Genomic DNA, 12,683 nt, shown 5'->3' on the forward strand with positions numbered 1-12,683 from the left:
TTAGAACTGTGTTTTAAATACATAGGGTAGGACAGATATTCTGACTGGATAAACTGGGAAAACAATTTTAAGTCCAGTAACGCTTAAGACATGGCTTGAATTTGAATCGAAAAAGAACACCCGCTTAAACTGCTGCTGGGACGGTAAGTTCTGTTTTAAATTTTTCCGTTGTGTGCAGTACGAAACAAAAGTATTTGAAATTAGAAAACAAAAAGTTCTGCTGGGAATGTGATTGTTTCCGATGCAATTACACTCAGATTTTTCACGCAGGGGATACAGGCCGTGTAAATGAAAACCGCGTAAAATTTAAAAAAACGCGTTAATGAAAACCGCGTAAATTTCAAAATCCGCGTAAAAAACCTGAGTGTACTCTCCTATATAAAATACTACGCTGCTGAACAGTGCAATAACTACAGAAGCACGTTGTCAGATGCCTTACTCATAAAAAACATATAACCGAAATATGAAACATGAAAACCAATAGGCTCTTTGCCCTACGCAGCTACAAAGCGCCGTAAACATGGATTAACAAGTTACAACGCACACGCATGCATAAAAATAAATATTTTTTTTTTCAAACGCAACACTCTTAAGCAGCACACACCGTATTGAATTAAATCCAAACCACCCCACCCACCCACTTTGCAAATCATTCTGTGACACCATGCTGGTACCCGAAAAATCTGCACACGGCCACCGCTGCCGAAAATGCATAGCGTCTACCGCTTAGTGTAGTGCCTAGACGCTGCAGCCATGATCTTACCCGTTCGACATAAGAACAAAAACTGATTCAAACGGGTACGCGTCACCTCTATTTATAAACTAACCGTATATGGTTTAGTCACTTAGGTGCGAGTGTGTGCGAATGCCAACGTTGCCGAAAATCGATAGCGCTTATTGCATCGCCCGGAGACGATGTTGCTCATATGGGATAAGAGCAACAACTGATTTAAACGGACATGCGTTGCTTCTATTTATGACTTTTCGTTTGTGATTGAGCCACTAACCTACCCTCTAATGACGGCTGTGTCTGAGAAATCTGCATCACGAATGGTAATTTTCCCGTTTTTCGTGAACTTTTTAATTTTACCAATTTTTAAAAGTCTACTTTTATTGGGGAGATATTAAATTATTACCAATATTTAAGTTAGGTGTTTCTGAATCGGTTGGTGTATGAATGATTAAAATCCATCTAGTAATATCGGAGTTATAAGCGTGCAAACCTTACATAGTTTCGTTACATGGGAGATAGTTTAGATTTTAGAATGACACCTAGCCCCAGATAGTGGAGTAAGACATTTTTAATGTCAAAAAATATTCAAGTTTTTGTAAATTCGGTAATAGAAATCTATCCAAGTGATTATCGTATTCAATCTGACTATTCACGTTAACACTTGCAATCCGGAGACAAGGAACTGGAATGAGAAGATTACAAAATTTGTTTGATGCTTCGCTTACGTTTCCAAGGCAACTTGTGTACGTTACGTTTCATATAGCAAGGTTAGTGGAAGTTATATTTCACACTGTTTTATATGGCTATCGTGGTCATAATAGCTCAATTTGGTTAATGTACGCAATATAACAAAAAATAATATGGGGGACTCAATCAAATCATTCTTGTCAACTAAGCTTGAGCTTGTGCGACCACCCCTGGCCGTTACTCCGTTATCGATCTGGACTAGCTGAAGTTGCACAGGGAATAAGTCGATAATTATGCTTGGGAGTACTGAAACATCTTTCAATGTGCAACTCCTGGTAATCCTAAATTGTTTATTGATCAATACCGGCACCGGCCAGGCCCTAACGTAGATCGCGGGAGGAAAGTGAAGGAATGGTTAGTCCGATAGTTGCTTTTGCTAGAGGCCGTATATACTACTGCGCACTCCACAAGTATCACGGGAGGAGGATATTTGTTATTAAGTATAGAAGTTGGATACTACTTCTTCTTTACCGATGCCAGAGATGTGACTTCACTTCTGGACTAGATATCGATCCATCAACTCATGGAGCGGCTTTACTTCCGTTCCGAAGGAAGACGTCTCCACAGATTTTTTCATCTCAGAAAAATCTCAATGACCTCGGCTTGAATTGATCCCAGGTCAACTGGAATGAGTGGCGGTCACGCTTATCACTCAACCACCGGCGCCGTCTCAATTTATTCTTTACATATAAGATCTTTTAAATAGCCCTACTGGTGATTTTTTTAATTGTATTCTGTTAAATTTGAGCAAAAACACGACATTTTCAAACAGCTGTAAAAAACCCAATTAATTGGGAAATGTTTTCTTCGTGGAACAGTGAGAGGACACTCCAAATAATCTTCTCCTTTTAACAGATTTACCCGACATTGCCCGACAAGGTACTTTTTTTTAATAACGAATATGTGGAAAATGGAAAAAAATAGCACTTTTATAAGCCTTACCCAAAAATGACAAAGAAAAGCTAAAAGTGACCCCAATTGATTGTAGTTGCTGGAGTTTGCCATGAAAAGCACGATTTTGATTTATATATTGACATGGGCAATTAGTTTTTGAGCAATCTGAAAAATTGAGGGATAATGGCTTCCAAGCTAATAAAATGTGTTTAAAAATTCACTCATTTCAAATAATTGCATACAAAAATTATCAAATGTTACTATGTTTTACTTGCCGCAAGGTTCTCTACACTTCTATTTAACTGTTGGTATACTGCAGGAAGAATTGTAGTTTGTAAAATTGAAAATGCAAAAAAATAGGTTTTCCCATGCTAATTTCCATACAAATCTCAAACGCAATGCGCTACGCCAGGTCAAAACATATCGACCCCAAATTTTGCACAGTTGTTTGGGACCCCAAATGGAACTAAAAAAGTGCTGTGCTGAAAAAATGATCATTTTGCCCCACCCTAATAATTATAGGATACAGAATGCAATATTTATTTGTAATTTCGAGAAAGCATACCTAATTGACAGCTCTCCGGACAGTGGTTTGTCAGTGGCACGTAGTAGCATCTCTAATGACTCTATAGTGTATGCGCAAGACATCCAGGTTACCAGATATTCCTCAAAATGTTTGGTTGTTGTCGAGAATGGTGCGACGGCGTGCACAGCAAGGCAGAATTTATCAATATATTCCTCGATAGATTCACTCACGAGTGACTTCGTATATTCTTTCTTTGTTTCCGAGGTTACGCCGTAAGCAAATGCAAACCTACTCAATACTGTTTCTGTGTAAACCTGTTGAACTTGCTTTGCTGACTCCTTTGAGTCATCTCCATAGCCAACAAAATCGATACAGTAGAACCTTGCGGCAATTAAAACATAGTAACATATAAACTAGTTGGTAGATAAAAAATTCGATTTCTGCTAGCTGAGCTGTGTCATTAATTGCTATCGGCCATCCGTGTGTGTGGAACGAAAAAATCAATAAGTAGTTCAATCACAATAGGATCGGCGCGACACCGATAGCTTGGTGTCGATTGAATGCATACGTCACGGCTCGATGCTAGCAGAAAGGGAGAAGAATGATCGCATGGTCGTTCTAGGCGAAGAACAAAATAGATACAGTAGAACCTTGCGGCAATTAAAACATAGTAACATATAAACTAGTTGGTAAAAAAGTAGATAAAAAATTCGATTTCTGCTAGCTGAGCTGTGTCATTAATTGCTATCAGCCAGCCGTGTGTGCGGAACGAAAAAATCAATAAGTAGTTCAATCACAATAGGATTGGTGCGACACCGATAGCTTGGTGTCGATTAAATGCATACGTCACGGCTCGATGCTAGCAGAAAGGGAGAAGAATGATCGCATGGTCGTTCTAGGCGAGGATTTGTGAAGAATTTTTTGCCGGCATCGGCGGTAAAACATGATGATGAGTTATGTTCTACCATAGACCATGCGGTAGACTTGGGTGCAACGCCCAACTCCTACTCTGCAGAAGGCAAATAATTCTTCACATTTCCTTTCGATCATGCCCATATGAGCCTGCCTAGTTCTACTTTTCCGTTCTAAGTTTATAACTGATTCGCTCTAGAATACCTATCCGTCTTTCAATTTCATTGCTTTCGTTTCTCCTAGTCTCAAATTTGCCGAAAATAGCCAACAAAATCGATACAGTAAAAATTATCAAACGAAAACGCTTTTCTTTTTGAGCAAAACGTTAGAGTATGTTTCGAAGAATAATTTTTAGCTGAAAATATGGACAAATAAACAAAAACAATTTTTTTTCTATTTTGGTCAGGATTTGAAGTTAGTTACGCCTCTGTGCGGTGGTAGGAACTAGAGAGTTAAAGAGTTATATCTACATGAGTTTCAAAAAATAGGGCATATTCGAGATGTTTTATTTTATCATAGATATAGTTTTTCATTATTGAGTCAAAATTTCTCAAGTAAGCCACCCAAATTAAGTGACGCCGCAAATTCGACGAAAGATCCAATTTTTGATGCTATTTGGCATTGCAAAACTGAATCCAGATGGGTTCAGCGAAAAAAAATTTTTTTCCCATGATACTGACATTTCAAGTTTTTAGCCCGTTTGTTTTTATAAAGCTACTACAGGCGACCTAATTGACTGATTTTCACGAACTAAGCAACACAAAATGGTACTAATTTTATTGAAATTTTGGAATGTTAGTTTTTTTTTTGGTTTAAAAATAGAAAAATACTTGAAATAAAAATTCCTTCGTTTACGAAGAAGCCATTGTAATAGAAATGTAACGGTTAAAGAGTCAAATCAATCGGTATTAATTTTTTAGATGAGCTGATTATAACTCTTATTATTGTTTTGCGTAAAACACATTTTTCAAGCAACTTTCTTTTCTAAACACATTTTTCAAGCAACTTACTTTTCTAAAGATCATTAATGCATTTACACATACTGACCTTTATGATTACTGGTATGAACGAGCATTCGGTACGCATTCGAAATATATGCACATTTAGTCTTTTGGGGAAAACGCTGGACATGCCAAAATTGAACAGTCACTCAGGTCGTAGAATACCCTCGGATATTTAGTGCTGTAACTTCAGTTTTAATTGTCGGATTCTTTGAAAATTTTGTAGAAACTTTCTTGAGGGTAGGTACATTAGGAAACGCAAAAAAATCGAATTTTTCGACCCACTGATGTAGATATAACCCCTTAAGAAACAATCTATAACGAAATCTTATGTTCATAATTATTAGGGTGGGGCATTGTTATATGGAAAATCGTAATCATAACCACATCAACCGAGCACAGCACTTTTTTGGTTCCATTTGGGGTCCCAAACAACTATGCAAATTTTGGGGTCGATTTGTTTCGACCTGTCGTAGCGCATTGCGTTTGAAATTTGTATGGAAATTAGCATGGGAAAACCTACTTTTTGCATTTTCAATTTTACAGACTACAATTCTTCCTGCAGTATACCAACAATTGGATAGAAGTGTAGTCCAGGATATGCTGAACAACTTTGCCGAAGGATGCATGGTGTTAGAATGTCTCTAAAACAAGTTATAGATATTCAAAATACTATAGATCGAATTAATTCCCAAAAATCATTTTTTTTCCAACACTGCGGTGGTACCAATGATATTTCATATAGCATACCAGAATAACATCATATATTTTAGATTTACCACGTTGGTATGTTTGGATGAATTATTCAAAATCATTAGCTCAATTTCATGGGCGTGGGTGGATGAGGAAACGAAACATACTGTATCATTCTGCATTGACTTATAAAAATGGAAGTAAAGTTGCAGACTGAATCAACTGATGTCAAGTTGATATGTCAGAGGATTGCATTGATTATATTTCAGTTTAATACGCACTATGATTTGATAGGATGCTTTTTTCGATGCTGTTCGATCACCTGAAGTAAAAATTGTTGTTGAATTGGGGCTCTGATGGATTGTGTAATGTTTTAAAATTATTCATCTGAACATTCCAACTCGACAATTTCAGTTATTTCGGCTCAAATTTCCATATATAAAAGCAACCCCCTCTCCTCTCACTACGCCCTATTGCCAAACAACCTACGCCCATGAAATTAAGCTAAGGATTTTGAATAATTCATCCTAACATACCAATGTGGTAAATCTAAAATATATGATGTTATTCTGGTATGCTATTTGAAATATCATTGGTACCCCCACAGTGTTGGCAAAAAAAATGATTTTTGGGAATTCATTCGATCTATAGTATTTTGAATAGCTATAACTTGTTTTAAAGACATTCTAACACCATGCATCCTTCGGCAAAGTTGTTCAGCATATCCTGGACTACACTTCTATTTAACTGTTGGTATACTGCAGGAAGAATTGTAGTCTGTAAAATTGAAAATGCAAAAAAATAGGTTTCCCATGCTAATTTCCACACAAATCTCAAACGCAATGCGCTACGCCAGGTCAAAACATATCGACCCCAAATTTTGCACAGTTGTTTGGGACCCCAAATGGAACTAAAAAAGTGCTGTGCTGAAAAAATGATCATTTTGCCCCACCCTAATAATTATAGGATACAGAATGCAATATTTATTTGTAATTTCGAGAAAGCATACCTAATTGACAGCTCTCCGGACAGTGGTTTGTTAGTGGCACGTAGTAGCATCTCTAATGATTCTATAGTGTATGCGCAAGACATCCAGGTTACCAGATATTCCTCAAAATGTTTGGTTGTTGTCGAGAATGGTGCGACGGCGTGCACAGCAAGGCAGAATTTATCAATATATTCCTCGATAGATTCACTCACGAGTGACTTCGTATATTCTTTCTTTGTTTCCGAGGTTACGCCGTAAGCAAATGCAAACCTACTCAATACTGTTTCTGTGTAAACCTGTCGAACTTGCTTTGCTGACTCCTTTGAGTCATCTCCATCGGATTGATCTTGTTTGCTTGAACATCTGAAGGCCCTGACGAATTCGTCCATCATTTGATACCAGTTTTTAAAATCAATTGCATCAGGTATGATTTTCAGAAAACAATCATTTTCGTTGAAACAGTTGAGTGAGGGAAGAAGTGGTAACAAGGCATTACTTAAACATCGACAAAGAGGGCATAAAAACTCGCGTTTCTCAATATCGAAAAGCACTGGCGTTCGATTTCTGTATGGCCTACGATTTTCCTTTATCATTTCATTACTAAAGTATTTTTCGAAACAAGACGCATGCATGACATGCCCACATGTGCTTACATGCGGAGAAGGATGTGTACTTGTTTCCAAATATTTCAGTTGGCCATGATCGTCCGTTTGTTGATATCGAGAAAGTACACTAGATTTTTGTACAAAAGCAGCAAACACCATGCACTCGTCAGTTTTCGTCACTGGTGATTCCTCAGAACAAAGAATGCATCTATATCGTGCTTCCTCAGTACGTTGAACTTTTCGTTTCAAACCAATACACGGTTGTTGATCAGTTTCTTCGGCAATTGACAGCCAATCCATAGTAGAGGCAGTTGTTTTTTCATCGTCGTTATTATTTTCAAAATGCTCCGCATTAGAAGTCATGAATTTTTTCTGGGCGTTCTGCATTTGTATAAGAATTTGTGCACGACGTCGAGCAGCCATTTTAGCTCGTTCTTCCTTTTCAAATCGCTCTGTTTCGGCATGGTCTACAGAAGACACTCCCTGTTGTTCGATTGATGAAATATCTTCTTCCATAGTTTTGTCCTGCGACTTGATTATTACATCCTTATACTTTTGTATGACCCATAACAAAAGATCTCTTTGAGACTCAACCTTAAAAGAAATACAAAGGTAAACCACCGAATGTATTATTATAATCAATTAACATACCCTCGCATTATTCACCAATTCTTCCATCATCTGCAACAGATTTGTCCTGCTAGAGCGCTTAATGAAGTTCAGGAAAGGATAATTACCTGAGTCTTCTTCTTGGACTGCATATCCAATCAAATGAAGTACCTAATAAGACTCAACAGAATTAGCTTATTACGATCAATAAACAACCAATCTTTCTTTACCGTACCTTTTGCAGATGGCTTTCCGAAAACGTGATTGCTTTAAGGTCTAACGTTCGTTTTAACACAGTGTTCATAATAAGTAGCATGACATCACATTGTAGAAGATTGGCAATCATACTGAAATAATAAGATGTTACCATTAGACAAATAATAACGAGACTTTTTTGTTACACAGTGTCAAACCCTAAAAACTTATATTCTTTTATAATACAATAGTAATTCTTCAAAAGAGCTAATGAGATTTTTGTAAACAAACTTATTTCGCTCATTATTCCGTTACCGAGTTGCATTTCATGAAAAATACATATGAATCAACATATTTACCCTTGGTACAATCAGTTCCACATGTTTTCTGTGTTGAAATGATAACAAATTAAGAGAAATCAGTAAAACAAAAGTTTGTTTACAAATCTTATAAGCCCTATTCAAAAGTTGATATGGAATAGAAGTGTTTAACGGGGGTGTCGTGTCCGGAACCTACTTGTGTCCGCTCTCATCAACTTTCTTTCAAAAACAGAGATGCCAGGAACTTTTTTCAAATGTCTGCAATAATAATTTTAAAAGTCTGGGAAGAACAAAAAATGTCAGGAAAGCTAGTGTAACCAAAAGCCTTTATATTCAAAAACCTGCAAATATCTCCAACCTAACTAAAAAATCTGCAAATATCTGCAACCAAACTAAAAAATCTGCAAATATCTGCGTCATCGAAAAAATCTGCAGCTTAAATTAAAAGTCTGCGCATTTGCAGACTTGTCTGCAAATCTGGCATCTCTGTTCAAAAACTGAAGCTTGGTTGTCTGTCACAACAATCAAGGCTTGGGGGGGGGGGCATCTTCGGTAAAAAAGCAAGTTCTTAAGCTACCAGTACACTGTTTGTCATAACGTAAAATATTTGATGAAGCAAAATTTGATCAAATAAACGTGTTTGACAAACAAATTTGACAAGGCCAGTACACGAGATCAACTGTTTAACAAACTTTTTTCATCAAATATTTGCGTTACCGGACGTTACGCCTAATATTGTTTGACAAACATAATAAAACAAGTTTGATGGATCAGTACACTGTTTGTCAAATGTAGTCAAACCGGCGTATACGACAAACAAATTGCCATGCGAAAAAAATTTTGTGCTGTTTGAACTTCATGAATTTTCAAGAGTGCAAACACATGAAATATTTGTGTTAGCGCAGGGATGCCAAATGATTTTCTAGAAAATTTGTTTTATTTTTATGAATGATCGAAGCAACTATATCGCACTCCTTTGTTCGAGATTATGCAGAGTGTGATCAAATACAAATTAAATACACCAAGGTCCCATAAGCGGCCCTTACACGTTCAATATTTTTGTCAATACCAGTATTGACGATATTGTTACAATATTTCAGTCCCGTTTGAAATTCACATCGTCAATACAACTTTTTTACATTACACGTACAATACTTTTGTCAATACTCTCTAGTATTGACAAAAATATTGAACGTGTAAGGGCCGCTATACAAAAGGGTAATCATTTTTTGACTCACCACGCAATCAAATTTGTCTACCCTTCGTGTTGACAGGTCGAATTGTAGAAGAAAAATTAATTTGGAATTTTAGTGTGTGTGAAAGGAATTGCATAGAACTCCACAGCGACAAGGTCCTCGACTACCCCAAAAAAGTTTAGGCAGATTTCAATTGGACAAAAAATTATTAGAACGAGAATTTGAAAAATATTTAATCCTCTTGTATTGTTGGTTGGTATGGATTTTAGTTGCATTTCTCGCTCACTTGTTTATGTACCTTCTCACATTTACATTTAAGTGGCCACATTCCTCCCACAGCTCCGACAGGTGTGGATTCTGCGCTGGCCTATGTAGAGCACCATTTCGGCGCGTGCTTGCCGTTACGGAAGAACGAAAGGAACAAATCAGGTGCGCCCTGACGATGCAAAATTTCTGCATTGCCTCGCTAGTGCAATCTAACTACATTACTGTTACAGGTGAAGAGCCCTTCAAATGTGTCCCCAGTGTTCGAAAACATTCACTCAATCGATAACGCTGAAGATACACGTCAGGTTGCACACCCGAGAAAACTCCGTACATGTGCGAATATTGCAACCAAGGGTTCACTCAATCCTACAATCTAACGGTGCACCTGCGAACCAAACATAACCAGATAATGGTATAGGACGCGAAGTCGACGTACAGCCCGAGCACAAAATGTCGAGTATGTACCAAGGTCTACAGATCGGCGAAAAGTTTCCGGCTACACGAGAAGTTACCTGCCACCGGTAAACTTCGATTGTCGCGATTGCGGTAAAAAGTGTAACACATATGTGGCCAAATGCGAGGCTTCTAAGACCGACGTGAAGGAAAAGATGTACTCGTGTCAAATCTGCAGCCAAATATTCAAGCACAATACAAAACAAAAGGGTAATCATTTTTTGACTCACCACGCAATCAAATTTGTCTACCCTTCGTGTTGACAGGTCGAATTGTAGAAGAAAAATTAATTTGGAATTTTAGTGTGTGTGTGTGTGTGTGTGTGTGTGTGTGAGTGTGTGTGTGAAAGGAATTGCATAGAACTCCACAGCGACAAGGTCTTCCTCAAAAAAAGTTTAGGCAGATTTCAATTGGACAAAAAATTATTAGAACGAGAATTTGAAAAATATTTAATCCTCTTGTATTGTTGGTTGGTATGGATTTTAGTTGCATTTCTCGCTCACTTGTTTATGTACCTTCTCACATTTACAGTTAAGTGGCCACATTCCTCCCACAGCTCCGACAGGTGTGGATTCTGCGCTGGCCTATGTAGAGCACCCTTTCGGCGCGTGCTTGCCGTTACGGAAGAACGAAAGGAACAAATCAGGTGCGCCCTGACGATGCAAAATTTCTGCATTGCCTCGCTAGTGCAATCTAACTACATTACTGTTACAGGTGAAGAGCCCTTCAAATGTGTCCCCAGTGTTCGAAAACATTCACTCAATCGATAACGCTGAAGATACACGTCAGGTTGCACACCCGAGAAAACTCCGTACGTGTGCGAATATTGCAACCAAGGGTTCACTCAATCCTACAATCTAAGGTGCACCTGCGAACCCAACATAACCAGATAATGGTATAGGACGCGAAGTCGACGTACAGCCCGAGCACAAAATGTCGAGTATGTAGCAAGGTCTACAGATCGGCGAAAAGTTTCCGGCTACACGAGAAGTTACATGCCACCGGTAAACTTCGATTGTCGCGATTGCGGTAAAAAGTGTAACACATATGTGGCCAAATACGAGGCTTCTAAGACCGACGTGAAGGAAAAGATGTATTCGTGTCAAATCTGCAGCCAAATATTCAAGCACCAGCAAAGCGTGGTGTACCACATGAGCAACAAACACAAATGGTTCGACAGAAGTTTTGAGAGATCTGGAGACGGACGAGGGAGAGGCGATTTGCCGAAGCTAAAATAACTTTCTCGTTCCCAAATTGAGTAGCAGGGTGGCCAGGTAGAATTCCTTAATATCGGTAGGATCACTAAAAGTTTATCGGTAGTTATCGATAGGCCGGATTGTTGTCCCAAAAACCTAGTATTGACATAGAATTGTAAAATGCTGACAACACAGATCTCAGACCAAATCCAACCCAAAAATGAATGTTGAGTAGGATGTGTTCAAAATCAATAAAAATCGGTAGTTTTCGGTAGGAATAACAAAATATCGGTAGTTTTGCCTTGGTCGTCTGTGAATCGGTAGGGAAGACCAAAATCGGTAGGACTACCGATAAATTGGTAGGTCTGGCCACCCTGTTGAGTAGTTTATGTCGTTTCTGCTTACGTTAAATATATGATAGGGTGCGATTTTCCATATTTTAAACATCTTGCGGCAATATACATGAAACTAGAGCTTCTTTATGATGAAACATAGATGTCCGTACCATGCAATATCCTCATCCCAGTAGATTACATTCGGACTGAGATTTGGAATATGGGCTGATTTATGATGGAGTTCCAACCGAAGGCAACAACCCATCCTGAATGAATCGGTTGTTGCATTTGCGCTTGAATTCTAAAAAAAATCATTCCGATTGTGATGAATAGAGAATCTGCTGTCAAAACTAGTGAAACAGAGAGTTGTGAGAGAAAGAGTTTCAACTTTTCTTGGTGAAAACCAATGAGTAAAACGTACGGGCGCAAACAGTTTTTTTTAGATATTATTTGAAAATTTTCATGCAAGTATCTAAATAAACTTTTACAAACTTCCCTATATTTTTTCTGCATCAAATATGTATCCATTTTACAACTACAATATTATAGTTTCCCCAAAATCCCAAGTTTTAATATCTTTTCCATACATTTTAATTCACGTTAGCCACAACTGAAGCAGCGCCATCTCTTAAATATTTTCATGAAAGTATTATCTAAATATTAAAGCTACCAAGCACAACACCCGGCAACTTGAGCAATTTGTCCTGAGCATGTTTTTGGCAAGTGGTGAGTCCCAGTAAAGTTCAGCCGGAAATGAACTGGAATTCTGGCTGGTTCCAGTTCGTACACGGGCTCCAGTGACATAACCGATTCTAACTAGAATCGGTTGTGTCGCTGGAGCCGGAATACTAACTGGAGCCAGCCGGAATTCCGGCTCATTTACAACTGAACTGTACTGGGTAGACAAACATGTCAAATGGGTCCTACGCGCCCATTTAATTTGCATAAGTACGAGTGAGAAAACGTTTTGTCGTATGTTTTTGTTTCAAGTTGTTATACGAAGCTGAAAGAGA

The 12,683-nt window shown here is 38.0% G+C and overlaps 1 protein-coding gene across 7 annotated transcripts in view; it reads right to left on the minus strand.

The window, feature by feature from the left end:
- The window catches only part of LOC131696428 (E3 ubiquitin-protein ligase UBR1), an 813,967-nt gene that overhangs the window by 202,962 nt on the left and 598,322 nt on the right, over nt 1-12,683 (minus strand). For all 7 annotated transcript variants that reach the window (XM_058954978.1, XM_058954938.1, XM_058955063.1 and 4 more), the window contains 3 exons: nt 7,944-8,055; nt 7,751-7,879; nt 6,516-7,693 (listed from right to left, as the gene is read on the minus strand). In XM_058954978.1, the coding sequence (XP_058810961.1) occupies nt 6,516-7,693; nt 7,751-7,879; nt 7,944-8,055 (1,419 nt within the window). The remainder of the gene's footprint in view (nt 1-6,515; nt 7,694-7,750; nt 7,880-7,943; nt 8,056-12,683) is intronic.

Source organism: Topomyia yanbarensis, chromosome 1, assembly GCF_030247195.1.
Source record: "Topomyia yanbarensis strain Yona2022 chromosome 1, ASM3024719v1, whole genome shotgun sequence".
NCBI classification, from domain to species: Eukaryota; Metazoa; Arthropoda; class Insecta; order Diptera; family Culicidae; genus Topomyia; species Topomyia yanbarensis.